The sequence below is a fragment of the Aphelocoma coerulescens genome, chromosome 1 (assembly GCF_041296385.1).
Source record: "Aphelocoma coerulescens isolate FSJ_1873_10779 chromosome 1, UR_Acoe_1.0, whole genome shotgun sequence".
In the NCBI taxonomy this organism is placed as follows: domain Eukaryota; kingdom Metazoa; phylum Chordata; class Aves; order Passeriformes; family Corvidae; genus Aphelocoma; species Aphelocoma coerulescens.
In genome coordinates, this window is record NC_091013.1 from 2,427,541 (window position 1) to 2,452,487 (window position 24,947).

Here is a 24,947-nt window from a genome sequence, read left to right on the forward strand (position 1 = left end):
AGGGGGGACAGGGACACACGCGCGGGTTTGTGTCCCCAAAAGCAGCGCGGGGCTGCCCAAGGTCTCCCGTCGGGTCGGGGCCGCGTTAAACCTGGCCGGGCACGGCTCAGTCCTGCCCGGGCTGGGCTTAATTCCCTCACTCGGGACAGGATAAGGGACCCAGGCATCGCTTTTGTGACAACGACAGCAAAGGTGGCCCCGAGCCTTGCGGTCACGGCCCCATGAGCTCTCCGAGGGAGGTGGCCCGGGGGTCCCGGCACAGCCTGGGCGCTCGGGGATTTGCTTCACCTTCCCCCCGAGCGCTGCTTCGGCAGCTCCGGGGTTAAGCCCCGGTCAGCGGGGGCTGATGAGCAGCGGCTGCCGGCGGGGAGGGCGGCGGGGCGGCCCCGGGCAGCCCCCGCGGAGCTCGGCCCCCTCCTCTGCATGTACGAGAGGCCGTCTGTGAATATATTTGTGTGCGTGCATACACGTGTAATACGTAAAATACACCTTTTATATGCAGTATAAATATGTGTTGTGTCTATACCTGCGCGAGTACCCAGGTACGCTTTCCCCAGCGCCACAACAACGGAGGAAAGTCTCGGGTGGCTTCCCGGCGGCGCCGCGGGGCTGGGCAAGGGGGCCCCACGCGTGTCCCGGCCCCACACCCCCCCCGTGGCCCCTCCCGCGGGCAGCTGCGCCCCGGCACGGGGGACAAGGGCCCCCTCGGGGTCACGGCCGGTGCACCGAGAAGGGCAACGAGGGGCAAGGGGCTCCGCCGGCCGCTTGGGGAGGCCGGGGGCAGCGGGCTCGGGCTGCCCCAGCCAGCGGCCCCCGCCCCCGGCTCCCCCCGGGCCGGCCTCCCGTCCCCTCGCAAGTGCTAATTGCGGCTCTGCGCTGGCTCTTCTGGATTTGGGTCCCTCGGAGGGCGCTGCGCGGGAGGACACGTCACGGATACATTATCCCCTCCCCTCTTGAGGCTCTCCTGGCTTTCTGCAGCCTTTGCTAAAGAATTAACCGAGAGGTCCACTTCAGAGCTCCTTCTGGCCCTGGGAAAACAAAAATAAATAAATAAATTAAAAAGGCGAGGAAAGAAAAGAACAAAAAAAAAAAAGAGGAGATATCGGTGCTTTCAGACGAGGAGCGTGGCGGCTGTGATTACCGAGAGGAGGGGAATTTTACCTTCGATCCTTGCCGAATGGTGAGGATCGCTGCTCGTTGCGGGAGGTGAATGTAGCAAACCCTCCCCTTGCCTTTGAAAGGCATGTCTCTGCCAAAGAGTCACCGCTTCGCTCTTGAAATACGTGACAAATAAAAAAGAAACAAAACAAAACAAAAAAAAAAAAGAGAGAGAGAGAGAGAAAAGAGAGAAACGATTCCTATCTTGCAAACTCTTTTTCTTTAAAAGGAGGAAAAATCAAAAAAAACAAACCAATAAATAAAAGCAACAAAATCAACCCCGCGCCTTTGCCAGCGCTCGGACTTGTTTGGAAAGAGACAACGCTGAAGTGGCACTGGTCCCGAGGAAAACGGATCCTTTAATTTGACTCCGCATGAGAAGCACATTTGGAGCCGGGCGCAGCGGCCGCAGCGGCAGGAGCAGCCCCGCAGCCCCCGCAGCCCCCGCAGCCCCCGCAGCCCCCGCAGCCAGCGGGGCTCGGCGGCCCCCGCGCCCCGGCGCTGCTGGAGCCCCTCGGGCACGGGAGGAGCAGCGCCCTTCGGCCGCAGGAGCAGCGCGCCCGGAGGGCAGCGGCGCACGGAGAGGAGCGCCGGTGATTTCGGAGCACTCCAGCCATCAGCTGCCGCCGCACCGGCTTTGACTTTGGTTCAGCGGGGAGCTCGTCGTGTCCTCGGCATCTCGGGAACCAGATCATTTTGCACTTCCTTCAACGAGCAGCGCGGTCGTTCGGTTTCCTCTTTTTTTTTTTTTTTTTTTTCCTTAAGAGACAAAATGTCCAAAAATGGTTCAGCCTGCTTAGCCCAATGATTCCTTGCACGGACTCTGTATTTTCCTTTCTTTCTTTCTTTTTTTTTCTTTTTTTTTTTTTTTTTTAATTATTATTTTTGGACGGGAAAGGATTGAGTAGAAGAGCTTCGGTGTAGAAGTAGAAGAGTTCGGTGAAGGGAACCCAGCGGTTTGCTCCCCGTTTTGAGGAGAAGATCAAGATCCCATTCCCAGCTGCACGCAGAGGACGAAGGTTGCCGTGGGTCTTTCAGTCTGGGTTTCGAAGCCCTTGCCACTGCAGGATCAGAGCAGAACTGCCTTCTCCGAGCCGCTTTCCTGTCCTGGTTGTGGCTCAGAGATCGCCTCCCCCCTCCTCGCACCCTTTCTGTTGGTGTTGTTTTTGGTTGGTTGGTTTGGCTCTTTTTTTTTCCCTCCCCTTTTTGTCTTCTTTTTTTCCCTCCGTTTATTATTATTACTAATTATTTGATTTGATTTGGGTAAATTCCCTTCCTTAAACGAAAATACTAACTCTGCAGTCGAAATCCATGCCCCCTGCCATTCGGAAGAATCGGGTCTAATATGCCAGTGACATCCCCGCCTTGCAGCAGTCGCGATGAAGGAAAAATCCAAGAACGCGGCAAAGACTAGACGGGAAAAAGAAAATGGAGAATTCTACGAACTGGCTAAACTGCTGCCCCTGCCCTCGGCCATCACCTCGCAGCTGGACAAGGCGTCCATCATCCGCCTCACCACCAGCTACCTGAAAATGCGAGCCGTCTTCCCCGAAGGTAAAACCACACCCGGGGCTCCGGGAGCCCGCACGGGAGGGACGGGGAGGCACCGCGGGCCGAGAGCGAGCGGGGAGGGGGTGCTGGGGTGGGTACGACCCCAACAGCGTCCTGGCAGGAGGGAGGGGATGCCTGCAGGGGTCCCAGAACCGGTGGAGAGCGATCGGGGATTGAGGTAAAAGCCGCCGGGCTGGAAATGAGCCCGTGTGCCTTGGAAGAGGAGGCAGCGCTGCGCTGCCCCAAAGCCGGCGGCTGTGGGAGGCAGAGCCGGCCGGTTCATCCCCCCTTTCTCCCCCTCCTCCTCGGCTGCCGGTTCAGCTCCGTTGGCTCAGGGGGACCGTCCCGATGAGAGCGGGCTCGGTTCGTGTCTGCAGCCCCGGAGGAGCCCGCCCGGCCCCCGGGGTGGCCCCTCGGCGCGGCGCTTCCCGTCCAGGCACGGCCTCGGGGAAAAAAACTGTGTGGTTGTTATTATTGTTTTGTTTTGGTTGGAGTTTTCTGAAGCTAGGGAAGTAGGCTGGGAATGAAGACGCGGCAGCTTCGCAGCGAGGCCCTGCTCCTTCTCCTGGGGCCGGGGAGAGCGGGGAAGGAGGGTCCGAGCCCAGCCCGGCCTCGGCGGGGCCGGGACCCCGCTGCACCTCGGCCGGGGCTGTGGCTCCCGCGGCTCTTCTCGGGGGCACCCAGCAGCGAGGCCCGGCACCAATCTCTCCTTCCCTCGGGGTTTGCGGAAAATCAGCCCCCTGGAGCCTCTCACCTTCCCCCCGAGCGCCCTTGGGGCCGCCCGGGGCGAGGGGAGGCTGCGGGCCGGCAGCCGTGGGGAGCCGCCGGCCGCCCGTGCTGTCCGTGCGGCCGCTGAGCTGATGGGAGCCGTGGAATGAAGCGCTGGTCAGTGCCTGCGGGTGGCTAAATAAAGCCCAGCTCCCCTGCTTTGTCATTTGTTTGTGCCTCTCCGGACTGGGAGCAGGGTGAAGGAATTAGCAAATTCCGCAGGGGAAGGTCTGCTCTCCGTCGCGGTTTCTAAGGAGCTTTATTAAAAAGCTAAAAAGAAAAACACAACCAAAAAATAAAATAGGGGGAGGGGGGTGCGGAATAAAACCCCCCTCCCAACCCGAGCAAAGCTTACCGTTGTGGCCATTTAATTGAGAAATTTCGGGACGCACGGAGCAGCCGTGCTATGGAAAGCCAGGGCTCCTTTAGCGTGAGCTCCCGAGGCACGGAGCAAGGGAAGCGAGGCTCTGCTCCGCCGCATTTTCCAGCCATTATTCCCCACCGGGAAATTTTCCCGAGGAGAAATAGAGCGCCGTAATTTCGAGGGGGGGGTCACTCGCCGGCCGTGCCTGGGGAACGTGTCCCCGAACGCCTTTGATTTAGGAGGGAGGAAAAGCGGCACGTTTCGAGATGCTGCTGGATGCGTCCCGGCTTTTCCAGCCCTGCTGCTCCTCAAGAGCAACGAGACGACCCCGAGAACAGGTTTATACCCACAGCTCGGGTGTGTTTTATGTGTCTGTCTTGCCTAAACAGGCCGGGCGTGCGCTTCCGCACACTCTGCTTATTAAGGGCAACGTTTAAATGCATACAGCGAATTCCTGATCTTTCATCGTCTTAAGTACGGGTGGAAATACATTTAAAACCAAAGCTTCGCATCCAGGGATGACAGGCCGGGGGAATTACCGCCTCCGGTCCCCGAGCCCTGCGTTTAGTGCCTGGGAGGGTGGAGGGGAAAGGGGGGAGCCGGAGAGAGGCGGCTGCGGGCAGTGCCGGCTGCAGAAGGACGTTTTGGGGGGGTGAGGGGGGGTTTCTTCCACACAGTCCCTCATTACCCAAACTTCCCTCTCCCTCGGGATTTGCCCGTGGAAGGAGAGGAGGGGGTCCCCATCCCTCCGTCGGTCTGTCCGCCCTCCCTCCTTCCTCCTCGTACTCGGCTACTGGTTTCCAGTTGGCTTTACTGGGAGGGCAAACGGGGAGCGCAACAGCCCGGAAAGGCTTCCCAGCTTAAATCCTGGGGCAGCCAGACCTGGGGAAAGAGCCCCGTGGAGAGGGTTGGACCCGATGGGTGCGGGGCACCCCCATCCGAGATTCTGGGGCATGAAATAAAGGTGGGTACGTACCAGGCCCCCTCTCCAGTCCCGGCCTCTGCTCCCAGGGCAGCCGCGATGCGCTCCCACGGGAGTTGCCCTCGGAGCGGGGGTCCAGCACCCCGGGCTGCCCCAGCCGTCACCCTAAAAGGCTTAAAGGGGTGGCAGGGTGGGGGGGACAGGTCTGAGGCGCCACCAGACGCCTGCTAGGCCCGGAGTAGCTGCGGCCAGCGCGACCAGAAACGTTCTTCAACTGCAGACCTGGCTTCCAGCTCTGTCTAGACTGGAGGGAAAGAGAGAGAGAGACAGAGGGCTGTGTTTTTAAAACCCTCGGTGGATGGCCTCCCCCCTTATTTCCACAGCGAGCTGACACAGAGTTTAGGAAAAGTTTGAGACCCTCAGCGAGCTGACTGACCCCAGCGCTCCGACAGGGCTTGTCGGGGGCTCGGGACAGGTCTCCTGCTCAGCCCGGCCAGGCTTTTCCCGAAGATGGACTGAACCCTCACTAGCGCCCGATCAGACTCCAAGCAGCGACAGCGAAAGGGGATTTCTACCCCAGCTCCTTTCGGCCGCGCAGTGCAAGCCCTGGAAGGGACAACTTTGTGCTCCGATAGCCCAGGCTGTGCCCTGCGGTATCGCTGCGACCTTGAGATTCAGGAGTTAAAGTCAGGACACAGCAGCCTCCAGCCTCCCCCGCTCTCTAACACCGTCTTCTCTCGCGTTTTGATATTTTTTTGTTGTTGTCGCCACGGCTTTTGTTACTGTAGAACAAAAATACACCACCGGTCGTGTTCTGTCTCGGCGGTCAGTATTTTTTATTTTTATTATTTTTTTCTGAAGAGGAACTAATGAAAGAAAGAGAGGCGAGAATGAATCGCGTTTAAAAACTGCGATTCTCTGCCCCCCGGTGATGGGAGACTGGTTAAATCGTCACCCTCTCCCTCCCCCATCCCCGACGCTTTATCCAAAACCGATTATAAAATTGGATATTTCTGGTTGTTTAAACCGGCTAGGAGCGAGCTAATTATTATGTGACCCAAAATATGATGTGCGCTATACGAAATAATCTGAATAAAGTGACTGAGCGGTAGATCTCAGACCTTCTTTATTCCGAGAGGCAGACAATAGAAATTACCAGGAATATTCACAGTCTTCGGTCCCCATTTAAACCTGGCCACGAATTGTATATTTTAAGAAAATCAAGGCGAATCGCAGCTATTTCATCGGGTTGTCACGCGCGCTCGGAAAAGGTTCATTAATGAATTAAATAAATAAATAAAGCGCGAGGCGTGAGTAATCCCTTTTGGAAAGGCAACCCCTATTGTACTAACCGCTAATAGTGACATTAAAGGTCTTACTAAAACAAAAGTGCTTTTTTTTTTTTTTTTTTTTAGGGTTTTCCTGGGGCCGTTCCCAGGCGGCGGGAGCCGGTGGCTCCGGGGTGCGGGGACGGGCGGCGGGGTCGGGGCGGGGACGGGCGGCGGGGCCGCTCTGGTCTGTCCCGGCCGGAGGGGACGGAAGGACGGCAGGGGGAGAGAGGAAGGGCGGGGGTCACTGTCGTGAGAGCTCTGGATCTGCCCGTGACCTCCCTGCCTGTAGGACGCCCGTTTTGGGGCCTCTTGACACGATCTGGTGGGTTTGGCTCGGCGGGGAGAGCTGGGTTTGTGCGGGTGCCCTGGGGGGCAGATTGGTTAGAGTATTTTTTTCCCCACTTTTTTTTTTTTAAATTTTTTTTTGGGAGTTTGCCTTGTTTTCCTCTCTGTCTCTCTCTCTCTTTTTTTTTTTTTTTTTTTCTTTTTCTTTTTCTTTTTCTTTTTCTTTTTACAAAATAAAAATCTTGATTTTTACGCCCAGCCCTCGGCCGCCTTCCCGGCCGGTGGCGCTGAGCCCGCAGAGAGGAGCGGGCGGCCCGGCACATCGCTGCCCAGCCCTGCTCCTTCCCAAAGCGCCCCTGACCTGGGAGCTTCCCCCCTCTCAGAGGTTCCCCTGGCCGGGCAGGGGGGTTCCCCGCGGGCTCCAGACCCATCGCGACCCCCGGGATCCAGCAGTGCCGTCGGGGCTGAGACCCCTCGCCCCCCGCTGCAGACGGGGCTTAGGGCGAGGTGTCAGCGCTGCCCTCGCCACTTGCAAATCTGAGCAAGTGGCAAGTGCCGCCCCCTCCTCACGGGGTGACAGCAGAGCCTCGGACCTCGCCTCAACGAGGGGCACAAATCTCGGTGCAGCTCAGGGGCTCTCCCACCGGGAATTTCCCCGGGGCTCTCCTGGCCGAGGGAGGCACAACCGCGCTGGGGAAAACCCAAAAACCAGGATAGGCGGCGAAGCCCCGGGACTTGTCGTTGTCCCGAGGTTCCTTCTGAAGGGTGGGGGACCTTGCCCTCCGGGGGAGCCGGGGAACAGCCCAGCAGACACAAAGGAAATACTCCAAGTTACAGGGCAACCCGATACTTAACATAATACATCGCTGAGTGATTCTTTTAAGCAGAATCCCAAGCTGAAAAGCTACCGGGCTTTCAAATGTGTGTGTGGACGAAGTTTCGTACGCCGAGAGCAAAGGTGGGAGTTGTTCCCAAATACTTCTAGATCTTATTACAGTTTCGCTCACCCCGCTGCCTCTCTGGAAACTGGGAAACGGTACAAAGTCAGTGCTGAGGTACTTTGAGGAACAGCCAGAGATGTTAAAAGACGGAGAGGGATTTTGTCCGTGTTTGCCACAGGGAGGGGGACGCATTTGTGCGAAAACCCCCCGGTTTTTCGACGGCAAAAGCAGCCAGAATTTTGGGGTGCTGGTGTAGAACCCCCGTGACTCCGGGCCGCCGCTGTCGGAGCCGGAGCTGCCGCCCGGTGCCCGCAGGGGTTCGGCGGGCACAGCTGCCCTTGGGGCCGGTGGCTTCCCTGCCGGGCATCCCTCTCCTGCCCTGCCCGCACGGCCCTGGGCCCGGGGGGGACTGACACCGGCACAAACACCAGGAAAAGCCGGGCGGACGAGGAGAGAGGCTCATCCCGCCCATGTTTGCCGGCGGCGGGTGCCAAAAAAGAGAAGGTTGAGCCTGGGACTGGCGGGTCACCCTCCCGCAGGCGGCCCTGGGCCGTGCCAGCTCTGCTCGAGCCCAGCCCCGGCTTTCCGGGCTTTCCGCTGCCGAGCCCCCCAGGTCGCTGGATCTGGATGATCCCTGACCCTCCAGCACGGCAAAGGAGCCGCGCTCGGGGCCAGGCCACCCCCACGGGTGCTCCCGGCTTTTGCCGGGGGGATGCTCCAGCTGCCCTCCCGCAGGGAATTCGCTCTCCCCGGCCAGGTAATTCTTGCTACGAAGGAGCATTTGGAAATGTTTCCTTCCAAACCGTCCGGTGGCAAGCCGTGTGGGACACCCGGCAGCTCTCCCAGACAGGGATCCCTTCCCATCCCAGCAAAATCCCATCCCGAAGGAGCGGTGCAGGAAAGGCTCGCTGTGTATCGGCAGGGATTTTGGCCTCGCTCCAGGCCAGTGAGCGAATTTGTGCGTTATTCCCTGGCCGGGCAGGAGCAGCCCGGCGGAGCCTATGGCATCCATATGTTTACAGGACACGTTTGCAAATCTCTCCGAAGAGAAGTTAATGGGCCTTAGTCCTTTATTCCACTGTAAGGTTTTATTCGTTTCGTTTTCACCTTTAAAGCGATCTGCTGGCGGATTAAATTATAAAATCACCGGCTTTAAAATAAGCTCAGACGAATGCCAGGCTGATCCACCGAACGTGTTTACGTCTGATGCGCGTTCGCTATTGCGACTCCAATTTAAAATTCCAAAGGGAGCAAATCTGAGCAAGTGGCTTTTTTTTTTTTTTTTTTTTTTTTTTTTTTTTTTTTTTTTTAGCCAGATCTAGGAAAGAACCTAGAAAGTGCAGATTTTGGGATGATGTGAAAGAACAGGACGGAGCGAATTGTCTCGCACGGGTGGGGCAGAGACGCGGCTCGTTCTTGGAGAGCTTCTTGAGAGCTCAAGAAATAAATCTGCTTCGTCTTTCGGAATGTAAGGGCTCAGGACAGCTTTTACACCGCCGTGTGTGACTCCTTTTGCAGGGCTGCAGTCTCATATTTCGAGATCTGTAATTAGGAATTCGAAATAAGGGCAAACCTCGCGGCACAGGGACAGACTCGGGAGCTTGCATTTGTTGCCGCCTCGGGAAAGAAACTGCAGGAGGACTCCGCGATTCCCAAACTTTTCTCCCCAGACGAGAAAGCGTTTCAGCAGAAAGGATATTTTTGACGTGTCTCTGGAAGTTTAGGAGCCTTTTCCAAGCGGAGAATTGGGAAACGGCAGAGAAAGGCTCGAGTTTTCGTTTGGCTCTTCCGAGCAAATTTCCCGGTGCTTCTTTCGGAGTAGGGAAGGTGTCCTTCCCCTTCCCACGGGAAAGCGCAGCCACCCTCTGTGAATTCCCGGAGTTTGGAGAGACCGAGAGATGGACACGGGGTGGGGATCAAAACTCCGTTTTTTGGGTGCTGCTACTGCCTTGGGACGGCGGAAAGGAGGCGTCAGGGCCGGCCAAGGTGCCCGGTGTCCCCTGCCTGGCGTGGGAAGCTCCTTAGTGCTTTCCCGGAGGGAGCAGGACCCGGAGCCAGGCTCCTCTGGCAACGGGAAGGGAATCTAAATTCTGGGAAAAGCACCGCGGGCAGGCGCGTCCGCCTCGCCGCCTCCCGTCCCTCCGGTGGGAGATCCTGCCCATCCCAAGGGATGCCCAAAGAGGGGAGAGAAATCCCCCAGCATTTCCAGACCAGATTTAAGTGGCCAAAGCACAAACGGATCCGTGAGGGTTTCAGGAGGGGCGGAATCACAGAGCTGGAGCTCAGGGCAGGAATTTCTGCCAACTTTTCCCTCCCGTTCCGGAGCCGAGCGGGGCTCCCGCCGCAGCCGGGAGTGGGGAGGTTTCTTTGGAAGCACCTGGGCGGAGGGAGGGCACCGGGGGAGAACACGGGGCTCTGTTTCATAGCGGTGCATCCGTGAGCCGGGGCGATTGTGGAATCCCAGGCTGGCAGCACCCAATCCCCGCCTTCCATCCAGGGCCACCGGCCCTTCCGCAGCGCCCTCCGGGCTCCGCGGCCTCCCCGAAGCCGAGGGTTGGCCTTTCTCTCCAAAAACGAGGCACTAAAAGGATGCGGTCGCGTCCTTCCCTTCCCCTCCATCCCTTGCGGGCAGTGGCCCCTCTGCCACCAGGTGCCCACGGGAGTGTCCAGCTCTTGGGCTGGCACGGTGGCGGTCTCGGCTCCGCCGGGGAGCTGCTGAAAGGCTTCTTTTCACCGAGGAAGAGAAAAACAAACAAACAAACCAATGAACACACAAACCCCAGCCCACCCGCCCCTCCTCGCCCCAAGCCAGCTCCATCACAAAGCTTCCAGTGTCACCAGGGCGGTGTCGGGCTGTGGGGTCGGGCTGTGGGGTCAGGGCTCGATGGGGAGGGGGGGCCGAAGCTGTGTCGGTCCCGTCCGTGCGCAGGTGAAGGGGCAGTCGGGGCAGTTCATCCCCGATGGAGCTTCGGCTCTCTTTAACCTCCTCATCCTCCTCTCCGGGCAGCGCGGGGGTGGCCGCTCACAGCGACGGCGGAACGGGGACGGTGCCGCTGCAAGGACGGGACGGGCCCGGCGGGCGACGGGAGCGGCTGCGGCTGCCGCGTCCCTGGGGGCTCTCCGGGGAGGGGGAAAGCGAATCCGCGGGGATGCTCTGCTCCAGAAAAAAAGAACAATTCCCTCCCAAAGCCTGCGTGTAGAAGGGACTCAGCCTTTCCCACCTCCAGGCCCGCGCCCCGAGGGAGAAGGGGGAGCACTGGCAGCGCAGGTCCCGCTCGGGAGGACAGGACTGACCCGGCTCCGCTTCCGGCTCTACCAAATCCTTGTTTCTTTTGCAGGTCTGGGCGACGCCTGGGGCCAGCCGAGCAGGATCGGGCCCCTGGATAACGTGGCCATGGAGCTCGGATCCCACTTGCTTCAGGTAGTGGACCCCTTCCTCCTCCCGTGCGCGCTGGGCATCGGAAACCTGGGGTTGAGGTGTTGCCTCTCCTCCTCCTTTTCCTCCTCTTCTTCGTCCTCCTCCTCCACTTGCTCTTCACCCCCGCACCACGACAGGAGCCTGGCTGAGCCCTTCACCTCATTCCCGAGCCTCGCCGGGCTGCGAGAGCAGAAAAAGAGACAGCAACCACCTGTATTCCCATTATTTTGCTTTTTCCGCCTTTGATATTGGCGGAAGCAAGAGACGCTCATCCCCTCTGTGCAGGCAGTGTCTCCCAGCCCTAAATGCTTTAATCAGCCAGAAGTGCGGGGATGTCCCCAGGAAGCCCCCGGGGCAGGGAACCGGGGACAGGCGGGACGGGAAAGCCGGGATGGAGCGAGGGGGGAGAACACCCGGACCGGATCTCCCGTGGACTTCAGCCCCTGAAAATGCCGTGTTCACAGTCCCGGTGATCTGCTCTGGAACTCCTCTGAATTCAGAGTTCAGGAAGTCGTAGCCGGGCCGAGCGTGCCAGCAGGAGGGGAAAAAAAATTAAAATTGCGTTTAACTCCTTTTTTTATTATAACTATTATTAACTCCTTATTTTATTATTATTTTTTTTTAATACGTGAACTTAACGCAGCGCGGGTTTTCTCCCCCGATTTTCAAGAGCCAGTAAACCACAATCATTTAACGGGCGGGTTTATTGCGGGAGGTGAATTCCTGGTCACAGAGCTGGGGCTGTTTTCACTGTCTCGCTCGGCTGGGGACAGAAAGCTCCACAGAAAATCTCTGCTCGGGCTCCGCGGCCGCGGTGCCGCCGGCTCCCACCTTTGGAAGGACGAGCGCAGGGATTTATTTGCTCCCATCAGGAGCATCAGCCGCTCTCCTGCTGGAAAATGAGAGATTTTTGGGAGGCTGCTTTGGAGCGGGAGGCACTGACCGCACCCCAGAGCTCAAAATTATCTCCTGGGGAGGCATTTCCAGCCTTGGAAATTTTAATGCAAGTAGCTGATGTCCTCTGAGCTGTTCCAGAGCCACAAGTCCACCTGAAAAATGCTGATTTAGTTCTGTATAATATTCTATATGCATAATATAATGCATGTATTGAAATACAGACCGAGTCGTATAAATCATTGTTGTTGTTCCTCCTCCTCCCTGGCTTTGTCTGGCGTTAAGTGAATTTACACAAAATTAAATGCTGACCACCTGTAATTCTCATTTTACAGTTCAGTTAATTCTGAATGACAAATGCTGAAGGTTTTAATAAACTGTCATTTACTGAAAACATTTTTTAAAATTTTTTTTTAGGGTACTTAGACTTTACATTTGAATTTTCAGCTTTCCTGTGAATGAAATTTTGGGATGTGCTGCAGTAACAGCAGCATTGACACAAGTTTGTTAATGATACTGGGTAAAGCAATTGCAAGACAACAGTGCTTAAAGTAAAATTATGGCTAAGTATGCAATAATTTATTTCCCATTATAATATTTCTACAAAATTTAATTTATATTCCAAAAGAAAAAAAAAAAGGAAAAAAAAGAGTCAAAGAGTAACCTGGTTTCAATTACATGCTGTAGAGTCATTAGTAGGCCAGAGAATAATTTGGAATATTTTCTTATTGGGGTGGCACTAGAGGTGCACGAAGCAGACAGGATTTTATTGCATCTCTTCCAGTTGAGTGACTTTAAATGGATTAAAACAGGTGCTTGCTTTACCAAAGAACTGTAAGAATCATTTTTCTCTCCCAAATCTATTGTCCAGTGATATTCACACAAGTGAATATTCACTGCTTTTCACATGCCCTGTGTTGATCAAAGCTTTCTACACTGGGTAGAGATAATGGAGACTTTTTGATATCAGATACTTTTGAAAAAAAGCCTGAAATTGGGCACTGAAAAATCAAGGACCCCCCAAAGTGAGAGGTTTTGTGATTTCCAAATCATGGCCAGTTTTGGCTCAGCTTTACCACAGCATTTATTTTTTTCTCATAATGAATAAGATCTGACTAAATCAAACTTCAGTTTTTACTCACACAAACAATATTTGCCTCCCAGCCCATACCCTGCCAAGAAGAATTTGTAGGATTGGATCTCAAGTTTGCAAGACTGCAGGGATAAAACTTAATAAGCACAAACATCTCTCTTCAAGTGTGATAAAGTTTTGGATGCTGACTTTTTCTGCTTTCTTTTTGGATGTTCCCACAGTTTCAGAGCAGAGAGCCCTCTGTTCAGAAATACGTTACTGAAAGTGCAGTCAAATTTAAACATTGCTCATGGTGCCATTAAATAAATTGCAAATAGCACTGAGCTGGGTCTGCCAATTATGCCATAAAAAATGGCTCACGTAGGGCCTGACTTCCCCCTGAGCACCACAGAGCTCAGGATTTGGGCTAAGCACTAAAAAAACCCCTGAATCAACAGCAAAATATTCCCTGAAAGTGGAGCAGCAAAGCTGCATCTGTGGGGGAATGAGGTGGAGTTCACAACATCCCTGAGTTTTAAGGAACAAGTCAGATAAAGGTTTCTATTCCTTAAATTTTGCTGTGTGCTGCTGCTGCTGAAATCAGACAGAAATCATCCTCCAAAACATTTTTTTTCCCACTGTAAATGCTTTAAACTGATTTCTTACTTCTTACCCAGTGCACTTCTCTTTCTTTCAGACTTTGGATGGCTTTGTTTTCGTCGTGGCATCCGATGGCAAAATAATGTACATCTCTGAAACAGCATCTGTGCACCTTGGCTTGTCCCAGGTAGGGGGGGTGTGCTCTGCCAGCTAAAGCAGAAATAAAATAAAGCTGCTAAATGCAAATTTGCAACCTGCTAAATACAAATTTGGACCCTCACACTGGTACCTTGCCTTTATACAGTCATTTTTTTTGTCAGGGCTGTTCGAGGGTTTGGCTTTTTTCTCCCTGAAAATGGCCTCGGTAAAATACTCAAATTTCCTTGACTTGCCACCACATCATGGCTGTCTTTATATCTGTTCTTGTTCATTGTATTTTACTCCTCATTACCTTTCAGAAGGGCCATAAATAATATGATATTGCAAATTGCAGATCTAGGCAGGGCCTGAAACCCAAGCCCAGAGCAATAGGGCTGAAATAAAGCTCAGAATCTGAGTCTGGGAGGTTTAGATTGTGTAAGATATTGAGGCTGCCTATGAAAGGGAGAGGAAATCTGATGTGGAACAGGAGTTTTATGGTAAATGTGGAAAAAAATAAAAAGGAAAAGGGGGGCAGATTTATGAGTGTTCACATGGAATTCAGGGTAGTTTTTCCTGAGTTTTTCCAGCTCAGTGGTCTTTTCAGTAAAGCGTTTTATATGGTTGTGATAGAACTCATAAAACTCAGTTTACTACTGTTCTGCACCAGAACTATGAGGGGGTTTTATTGTTTTTTTTTTTCCTTAGATGGACATTTCTAATTTTTTTTTTTGCCTTCCTGGGATAGACACAAGGGCAAAGAGCCTGAATTTGTTGTAAAATGCAGCTTTCCATACCTTTGTCTGTAACTGAAATTCACTGGGAGCACCTGACCTAAAGTTTGCCAAAGTCCCCTAAAAAAATTCCTCATTAATTGCAGCAGGCCCTGGATGAGACTTGCAAGAAACTGGAGTGTTCAGTTGGGTATCAAACACTTATAAATAAAAAAATAAATAAAGGGAAATAAGCACTAAACAGCAGAGGGGAGACAAATGGGGAGATGAAGGGGAGAGGGAGGAGAATATTCTGAAAATAACTGGTTCATTTATCCTGTGGCTGTTTCCATAAAGAGAGAGGGGACTTTAATGGTGGGGATGGTTTGTGTGCTTTAATTTTGGTGGTAATCAATATTTTTAATTGAAAAAAAGGTGAAGTTCTTTGCACGTGCATTTATTAACAGTGCTGTTAGAATTAGTGGCTATGAGAGAAAATAGAACTCAAGAGGTTGAGAAAACAAGGATATAAACTCAAACTCCATCTCTTAGCCCCTCTTTCTCTAATATCTTGAGAAAAAAAGTCAATTTGGGAATAAATAGCCAGCATAGATACTATTTTTTTTTTACCTGTTAATTTTAAAAATATGAGCAGGAAACATTCTTAGTTCAGGTTGTTCAGTTCACTCTGTTGTGGTACAGTTTTAGTTCTTTCACACCATTTAATTCACGTTCAACTTCCTTGAAATATTTCTTTGTTTGAAAATAAACTTCCCTACAGAATGGCCCTATTTTCTACTCATTTTTCAACCTGGCTTTCTCTCACCCTGAATTTTTGCAAGGATCCAGGCTGCTGCTGATTAAAATCCATCCATTTAATCAGTGCCATTATCCCAAAGCACTGAGGGTTCCCATCCATCCATCCATGGGCAGGAACTCCCTGTCCTGTGTTGTTTGCTCCCTGATCTTCCAGGTTTTGCCCAGAAATTGTTCTTTTTGGAGGAATATCCAGCCACCAGATCTTGTAGATCTTGGTATTATCCAGTTATTTGGAGAAATTAAAGAATTATGGGATCAGTGGGACAGTAAACAGACTTTGGCACATGCAGGAAGAGTGGAGTGGGAGTGCCACAAAGGTTTTAATCCTTTTTATCCCTCCTGGTCATCTGCACTGACAGAATTCCATGTGCACAGAAATATCTACACACCCTCAGTGCAGGAGGTGCTGAGGAAAATCAGAAGGTTTGGTCAAGTTGCTTTTTGAAGGCAGTTTCACCAGCAAAATCCCAAACCTTCCACTTCAGGAGAGGTTTGTGAACAAATGAGCTTGAAAGCTGTGGGATTTGAAATGTCAGGGCTTCTCAACAGACAGAATTTCACAGTGCACAGGTTTTATTTATAAATAAGAGCCCCAGTTACCAAGGGAGTGATTCCCCCCCTTTACTCATATTGATTTATCACCAGTCTGTTCTTGCTCTTCCTCAATATTCCATTTTTGAAGGGATCATTTCACCTCAAGCAGCACCAGCACTAACACTGGGCTGCTCCCACTGCCCAGGACATTCATCCATTAGCCCTGGGATATTCCTGTCAGCTTCCAGGGCCTCTGAAGGAGTTCTTGTTCCCCCTCCTCTGGAAATCACTGGGATTTTTGCCACTGCCATCAACAAGAATGGGATTGGGCAGGAGAAGGAAATTCACCCAGCCATAATTCCACACTGAATTTCCAACAAGTGCTCTCATAGAGCTGCAGCCAACACAAGCTGAGAGCAGAGTGGTGGTGATTGCAGAAAATCTCTTAGAGTGGGCACAGAAAAGCCTTTTTATGAAGTAACTTGACAATTAACTAGCCCACACATCCATTTCCAGCTCCAGTGCCATTTGTTTAAAATATATATATTTAAACTAAATAAAAAAGCCATTTAAAAATATTTTTGCAGGCTATTTTGGGGGGCCTACTACAGTGGCCTTTATCTTCAGGTTGGTGCTGGATTGAACTTCAGCAGGAAGAAATTAGAGCTTGAGAAAAAGCTGGGGTGGCTAAACCAGTTGCAAATTTAAAACCAGCATTAAGGATTGTTTTTAAGCACGACTTTGCTTCAGAAACGGAGTTTGTGAAAATCTACATCTTCATTTGTGGCCCTGCCACTTCATTTGTGGTTTGGAGTTTGATTTGCTCCCAGCTGCAGCAGTAAAAATGGTAAATTCTGCTGTAGGACCCCCTCCTCCACCTCATCCCAGCTGGCCTCAGCCCAGGGATGAACTGACTTGTACTGGTTGGGACAGCCAATTCCTTGCTTCTTTTTTCCATGGATAACAAACAGCTTCAAATTCCCCAAATATTTTTTTTTTCCCCTCAGAGCCCAAAGGCACAAAAAAGGAGAGGAAAATCTGCTTGTGAAACAATGGGGAAAGATGTTTTTTAATTTTATTTTGTAGGTCTGGAGCTTATTCCAGCAATTTTCTGGATCCATGAGGGAGCCAAACTTATCTTTGATTTTTGATAAATCTTGAACTATTTAACCACAAACACCTGAACTTTTCCAGGAGTTTATTTTGCTTTCATCAAATGAGTCTATGAGAGGTAAAATATGTCATTATTTGCTCTAGATTCCATCTACTTAATCCTGTGTGTTTATTAGGAATCATTCCATGGCTGGAAAAAAATACCTGAGTTCCACATAAACCCCCTGTTCGTAGGAAATGCTGATTTTTGGTATTTACAGCTATTAAAAACTGCATCAAGGAAGCTGCTTTAATAACCTGAGGCACGGGATTTTAGCTTGATGAATTGAACCATATAATTGATATATTTTTTTTCAAGTTTTCAGGGTTTCATTGTAGGTTTTAAAAGAGCCTGAGTGTGCCCTGCCTAGTGGGGGTAGGGGGTGAGATCCCAAATTATGGATCTGTATTTTGGTTATTTGACTCTTGCTCAGCCCCCCCCCCCATCTCCTTGCTGGTGGCTTTGTGTTTTAAAGTCAATTTTTGAAGTCAGATTTGGGGGCAGTGTTGTGCCTTCATCTCCTGCTGATTTTCCTGGGCTTGCAAATAAACCTATCAGAATAAAACACTTTTCTGTGCATCTAACGAGGAAAACCAGTCATTATCTCACAAAGAATTTTAGGCTTGGATTTTAGACATAAACCCTAGGATAAAAATGAAATTCTGGGTAAAACCGTGACCTCGGGCCTGTGAATCCTGTGGAAAAATGTGCATTTCCATGAGGAATAGTTTTTAAAAAGGTGAGGAATTTGGGAAAAGAGAGAGATATCCATGAGAGGCACTTTTAAAGAGAAAATATCAACCACATTCCATGAGGTTTGTTAGCTTGCTTGTGTTTTTTATGTAAGAAAGTCTCTATATCTAAGGGAAAAGTTGTTTACACACAGCCACCCATTAATTCTTTTTTTTTTTTTTTTTTTTTTTTTGGAAGGTAAATTCTCTGCTAAAAACGTTTCCATTCCAAGGGCAAAACATTCAGACAGAAAAAAAAAATCACTCTTAGCCAAAAATAAAATAATAAAAAGAGGGTTGTAAGTGATGCTCCTTTTGGTTTGAGCACTGACCACAGAGTGGCAATTTTTGTCATGTTCTGACAAGGAAATGTCCATCACCATAAGAGTTTTTAGATTTTTTTTTGAATGTAGGTGATTTGGATATTTATGAAGACACCTCTGGACATTTGCAGGATGCTTCTCCCCTTGTAATTACAAATGAACAGAAGAATTTCCAGGCATGACTCACAGGGAGATTTTGAGTTTTCCTTCCTCTCTGACAAAAAAATTGGGGTATGGGGTGTTCCTGCTGAAAGTCCCCACCTGTTTCTGGCCTGAAAGGAAACAGCCAGCGCTTTTTCAGGGCAAATTTAGAGAAAATTGTATTTCTTTCCTTCCTTCCTTCCTTCCTTCCTTCCTTCCTTCCTTCCTTCCTTCCTTCCTTCCTTCCTTCCTTCCTTCCTTCCTTCCTTCCTTCCTTCCTTCCTTCCTTCCTTCCTTCCTTCCTTCCTTCCTTCCTTCCTTCCTTCCTTCCTTCCTTCCTTCCTTCCTTCCTTCCTTCCTTCCTTCCTTCCTTCCTTCCTTCCTTCCTTCCTTCCTTCCTCCCTCCCTTCCTCCCTCCCTTCCTTCCTCCCTTCCTTCCTTCCTTCCTCCCTTCCTTCCTCCCTTCCTTCCTCCATTCCTTCCTCCCTTCCTCCCTTCCTCCCTTCCTCCCTTCCTCCCTTCCTCTTTCTTTCTTTTTTCTCTTTCTTTCTTTCTTTCTTTCTTTCTTTCTTTCTTTCTTTCTTTCTTTCTTTCTTTCTTTCTTTCTTTCTTTCTTTCTTTCTTTCTTTCTTTCTTTCTTTCTTTCTTTCTTTCTTTCTTTCTTTCTTTCTTTCTTTCTTTCTTTCTTTCTTTCTTTCTTTCTTTCTTTCTTTCTTTCTTTCTTTCTTTCTTTCTTTCTTTCTTTCTTTCTTTCTTTCTTTCTTTCTTTCTTTCTTTCTTTCTTTCTTTCTTTCTTTCTTTCTTTCTTTCTTTCTTTCTTTCTCTCTTTCTTTCTCTCTTTCTTTCTTTCTTTCTCTCTTTCTTTCTCTCTTTCTTTCTCTCTTTCTTTCTCTCTTTCTCTCTTTCTCTCTTTCTCTCTTTCTCTCTTTCTTTCTCTCTTTCTCTCTTTCTCTCTTTCTCTCTTTCTCTCTTTCTCTCTTTCTCTCTTTCTCTCTTTCTCTTTCTTTCTTTCTCTCTTTCTTTCTCTCTTTCTTTCTCTCTTTCTTTCTCTCTTTCTTTCTTTCTCTCTTTCTCTCTTTCTTTCTCTCTTTCTCTCTTTCTCTCTTTCTCTCTTTCTCTCTTTCTCTCTTTCTCTCTTTCTCTCTCTCTTTCTCTCTTTCTCTCTTTCTCTCTTTCTCTCTTTCTCTCTTTCTCTTTCTCTTTCTCTTTCTCTTTCTCTTTCTCTTTCTCTTTCTCTTTCTCTTTCTCTTTCTCTTTCTCTTTCTCTTTCTCTTTCTTTCTCTCTCTCTATTTCTCTCTCTCTTTCTCTCTCTCTATTTCTCTCTCTCTTTCTCTCTCTCTCTTTCTCTCTTTCTCTCTTTCTCTCTTTCTCCCTTTCCGCTCTCTCTTTCTTTTATTCTCTTTCCATCTCTCCTTTCCCTGTTCTTTCCTCTTTTTTTTTTCCACTTCTTTTTCCTACCTCAGTGATTTTCAGTCTGGTTAGAATATCACATCACTGTTGATGTTTTCGTGTTTGCAGGGAGGGGCTGTTGCAAAGGAGCAGTGGGGAAGAGATGGTTAGGCAAAAAAAAAAAAAAAAAAAAAGAGGGAGTTTGCATAGCCCTGGGAAGGGACATTCCATGAATAATGCAGAAAATGGAAGGATGAGGAACATTTTCAGAAAAAAAAAAAAAAAAAGATGGCTTTGTGGGGCAGACAACTTCATTTATTCCAAAGAAAAGGCAACTCACACATCTTAGCAAATCAGCGGGATTGGCTCCGAAGAATGGCTTAAATTACTTCACCTCTCAGCTCTCTCTGATCTTGGGGGCCCAAGGCCGCTCAGAACAATCGGCCAGCCTGACACTAATTTCAAACACGGGCTCAGAGGGGTGGTTCACCCCTTCAATCCATCCCTGCAGCTTTCTGGGGACTTCTGTCGGGGGGTTTGGGCCGTGGCAAACAGAGCTGGCACGGGGGACTCGCGGAGCACGAGGCTCTTTTTGTTTTGCGCTGCTGTTCACAGTGGGAAAGGCAGGAATCCATCCTGCCGCAGGCAGAGAACAGGGAATACACGGCTATTTAGGGCAGGTCTTTACTGGGCGTGTTTGCTCAGAGCACTGGGAATCCATGGAAATCTGCTTTTGGGATTCTCTCGGAGCCCTCGCCCTGCTGGTGGTGGGGAGGACACAAAGGAACTGTGTGAGAGCAGGGCTTTGGCTCTGAAGGCTCAGCTGCCAGCTGGGTGCAGGTGAGAGTTTCTGGGAACCTGGAGGAACATTATTTTTATTTTAATATTTGTCTCCTTCAGAGGCATTTATAGAGTTCAGAGTTTTGGACCCCATTCGTGGCAATTGAACATTTCTCCAGCTGCTCTAATTTATCGCTTCATTTCCAGCTCTAACAGGAGCTCTTCTGTCCCTGATGAAACACCAGAAATTCCTACAAAAACCCCTCTGGTACAAATCACTGCTGAGGAAAGAATTCATTTGGATTAATGGCTGTGATTTGGAAGATGGTTTTGATACACCCAGCTCGTGTTTTAGAAGTGGAGCGTGGTGCCCCAGCTGCAGGGAGTGTCTGAGGACAGCAAATGATCCAGCTGCTTTTATTCCATGTTTTTCCCAGGTGGAGCTCACTGGAAACAGCATTTACGAGTACATCCACCCCTCGGATCATGATGAGATGACTGCTGTCCTCACTGCTCACCAGCCTCTTCATCCTCACCTTCTGCAAGGTATTTGTGGGATCTGGCATTAAAATATAGCAAAAAAAGTGAAAAAAAACCCCAATCCCAGGCTGAAATGGAACAAATTGCAACCCGAAGCATCCCATGAATCCATAAATTCATATTTATCCTGCTTGAAACTCAGATGGAGGAGCAGCAGGAGCTCAAAACTGTGAGCCAGGATTTTGGGGTGCTGCACTAAAGGGCATGAGGTATCCTAAATTCAAGAATGCCTTTCTTGCCATGGAGTCCATGAAGCTTTGAACAGGTTTTTAGCTTTAGCCCAGTGGCTGTTTCATCTCTTTTATTTTGTCATCATCGCTGAGGCTGCAGAAATCTTGTGGTGGTCTGGCCATGCCCAGCTCAGCTGCATGGCCTGAGTGGGAGAACAACTGACAGAACAGCAGCTAACTGGGAAATTGAAGGGCATCTTTAATATTTTCCAACCAACTGTTAAATTCAAAGCTTGGATGAAAAACCAGACCTAATATTCTCCTCTGTAGGCAGAGCAGAAATGGGTTTGGTAAAGGACTTGAGTTTAGAAAATCTCATTTAAAAAGTGATTTTTTTGGAGGAAAAGAATGTCCTCTTGCCGTGCTGTCACCCTGGCCGTGCTCAGCCACCCACAGAAATATTGACACCACCCTGTGAGTGTGAAGCTGTTACCCCAGTGGTGCAATTCCTGTGTCAGTAACACAAATATTCACATTTGGGTAGTTTGTGTTTCCTCGGGGGCAATCCTTTGAACTTGAAAAGATCAGAACTAATCTGGCTCCAGCACAATGGAGCTTCCACTTGTGATTCATCATTGATTTATCAGCTGGAGCTCCCATCCTGCCAGCTCTTGTCAGTCTTTTCAAGGCTCCTAAAAACCATGAGGAATTTTGGGTTCATGCTGCAATTCTGTCAGGTTTGGGGTTTTTTTGCAGTTCTGGTGCCTGTGCTTGGTTGTGGCCTCTGTGATTCCATCAGAGCAGAACTGTGCTCCCTCTAAATTCAGGGAATGTTGTGCCTGGCAGCACCTGGACTGCTCCAAGTGCTGGAAATGGAAGAATTATCTCAGCCTCCTTCTATTTTCTTCCTCCCCAAACAGGTTGTCTTGGAAAAAAAACCCCTCCCTTGGTATCTTGGAAAACAAACTCTTATTTTTCTCAGACTCTTCTCTATGATTATTTCATGCTTTGCTCATTCTTCTGTCAGAATTAAAAAAAAAATTGATATTTTTTAAACACCAACATTTTTCCCTTTTTCCACCTTACTGATAAATAGAGGAGATACCTCTGCTGTAAATGATTTCAGGGTGATTTTGATGGTGGGGCTGGATAATCTTTAAAGTCTCTTCCAGCCTCAATAATTCTGCGAAATCCGTGAGGTTTTGTGCAGTTTTGCAGGGATCCAGAATTAGTAATGAGATATTTTTATACCTGCTGGCTTGGCAATGGCAACAGCCTCCTGTTTTTCTCAAAACTGAAATGTTTTTAAATTCCTTATTGGAGATTTTTACAAATTTAAAGCCACGAGTATCTGACTGGGATTAATTTCTGGGTCAAAAGCAAATAATTTCACAGCTCTTCCAGTTCTTCCCAGATAAATTCCTCATTCTCTGCAGCTTTCTTTGCCTCATCCTACATTGATAAGGAAATTTAGGATAGGAATAAGGAGAATTATTTCACATTTTGGTCTGTTTATGTGTGTTTTGTACCAAATTTTGTGTGGCAGAGGAAATGAATTGATAAAAACCTCGAAGTAATAGAATAGTCTTGGGATTCCCAGACTTGGAGGAGATAAATAAAGGAATTCAGCTGTGTTCTGTTTAGGGATTACTTTATTTTATCTCAGGTCTGTGTCTGTGTGGAGTGGGTGTATTAAATGTACAGAATCTACAGCTAAATCTTTTTAAAATGATCAGAATGAACAAATATTTATTTATTTTTGTCTTCCCTGTGCCAGTAATTCCCTTTTCTGTAGTGTTTTATCCATTAGAATCTTGAGGTATAACCTGAAACCACCCGGCCTGCAGTAATCAAAGCAGGTTTTTTTTTATTTAATCCAGTGAAGACTTAAAAACTATTTCATAAATGGCAGGAATGAAGCAACTTCTGTCTGTATCTGAGTAGATATTTTCAATATTTAAATAAAACATGGAGTTCTACAAATAACTTAAAGGGCAGTGGGGTGGAAGTGGCTTGATTAAAAAACAAAAAAAACCCAAGAGGAAACCAGACTATTTTAAAGAGCTTTTTTTTGCCATTTCAGTTTGATTTTCTCTCTTTTAATCTTTTAAAACACATCTGGATCATCAAGCCACTGGGTGGAATAAAAAATTTCCTTTGGTAACTTCATTATGTTACAGATTTCTCCAATCTGGGGCGTTGCTTAGGCATAAAATCAATATTGCACTGCAGACACAGACTTTTATATCCCAAACTTCCAGCTTGGCTCACGGAACTTGCCTTGCTCAAGATGTTTCCTTCAGCTAAAGCTCAGATATTTACATCCATTTTTAGTCGAGCAGCTGTAGCTGGCTAAGATCTGTTTTGAGAGAAATAAAAACACAAATGTCAACAATGCCTGTGCTTGGTGATATTCTGTTACTGGTATTAAATAGCCCAGAGCATAGGTTGGTTTTGACCTCTTCTTTTACAGTCTTTGTAAATTTGGATGTAAATTTTTTATTTATTTCTTAGGGAAACGCAAATTATTGCTTTGCATAACATCAGACAGGGTGTGGATTTCTTTACACAATTCGCACTGTAACATTGTTTTCTTCAGATAAATCACCCTGGTATTAAAAAAAAAAGGACATATTATTTATAAAGCACTGACTTTCTTAAATTACTATATTTTATTTTTTTAAGTTTGCCCTGGACTTGCTCATGTTTCAGGTAGAACAAGGCACAGCTTCAAACATAGAGTGTAGATAACTTGTTTTTTCTAAAAGACAGGGGAAATACTTGAATAATCCCATGATTCCAGAAGTTTGGACTTTGTAGCAGTATTAAAGGTAGTAAGATTTGGGAATAAGGTAATAAGATTTGGGGAGGGAAGTGCCCAGGGAAGCTGTGGCTGCCCCTGGATCCCTGGAAGTGCTCAAGGCCAGGCTGGATGGGGCTTGGAGCAACCTGGGATAGGGAAAATGTCCCTGCCCATGGCAGGGGGGTGGAATGAGGTGATTTTTAAAGTCCCTTCCACCCCAAACCATTCTGGGATTCTGGGATCTCTTTATCAGAAAGCAGATCAGGAGGTGCCTTGGTTACCATGTGTACAGATTTCCAAAGAAACAAAATACTGGGAACTAAAGGATGGATTTAGAAGAGAAAACCCATTTCAAGGACCAACATCTGTGCACTGAAACCACAAAAGCTCAGATCAGAATAATGCACACGTTCTTAACTGGGAGTTTGATTAGCCACAGGAAAAATATTCCGAGGGAAGCAGTGATTTCTTCCAGTGTTGATGTCTCCAGATCAAGGCTGGCTGTCTTTGTAGAAGGCAGAATTTAGGCAGAGAGAAGTTTCTGAGCTCAGCACAGGAGTAAAAGCCTTTTAATATTTATATTTAATGACCTGAACCGCCCAGGTTACTCCTCTGATCTAATTTTCCTTTGGATTTTAAGTCTCCAGGCCATGACTCAATGAAAGCCATAAACCCCATGATCTGTGGAGGCTTTGGAGAGTTTCAGTCTGAACTTACAAAGTCTTTAAGCTGCTTTTTACTTGCATGACCAGCACAGAAAATGTAAAGCAATAGGTACAGATCCCTTGCTATGAGAGAAGCCAACAGCTGGGCTCTTTCTGAGGGTGTTTTGGGTGGGGAGAAGGAATAATCTCCCTCACACACACATTAAAATTAGGGAATGCCTCAGCAAATCACCTCGTGTGAGTCTTCAGGTCAAATTTGCAGCAACAAACCAAATCCATTCTATTCAGCTGGCGTGGGTTAGCAGAAAAAATAAGAAGGAGGTAAATAAATAAAAGAGGAAAATATTTTGCTCTCTGTTCCAAATTGTGAGTGCTGGCTGTGCTCAGATCTCAGATGACTTCACTGCAAATATTGCTTAAAGTATTTCTGCTCTGCAGCACCTCGGTGTGCTTTGGATTGGTTTGGTACCTGTGAAGACTCAAACCTGACTTTCACACTCCCTGTGCCACCTGTGTTTGCTGCACAGGTTGAGATCAGGATCCATGGGCCCCTTCCCTAAACCAGGATGAGATAACAGCAGTTTTTGAGTCCTGGAAACTCACAAAGTTATGTTTGTGTCTGACTGGAGACTCAGGGCCTCCTCCTTAGTGCAGGACTCCTGGCAGGTGGTGGTTGTGGTGTCCTGTCAAATTCTGGCTCCTCATGGAATATCCTGAGTGGGGAGGGATCCAGAGGGGTCATC

At 48.8% G+C, this 24,947-nt stretch overlaps 1 protein-coding gene across 1 annotated transcript in view; it reads left to right on the plus strand.

Annotated features, from left to right (window-relative positions):
• Window positions 1–2,530: 2,530 nt before the first annotated feature.
• Window positions 2,531–24,947, plus strand: part of SIM2 (SIM bHLH transcription factor 2) — a 54,485-nt gene continuing 32,068 nt past the window's right edge. The window contains exons 1-4 of the mRNA XM_069010384.1: window positions 2,531–2,712; window positions 10,659–10,741; window positions 13,402–13,491; window positions 20,464–20,572. Of these exons, the coding sequence (XP_068866485.1) occupies window positions 2,538–2,712; window positions 10,659–10,741; window positions 13,402–13,491; window positions 20,464–20,572 (457 nt within the window). The 5' untranslated portion in view covers window positions 2,531–2,537. The remainder of the gene's footprint in view (window positions 2,713–10,658; window positions 10,742–13,401; window positions 13,492–20,463; window positions 20,573–24,947) is intronic.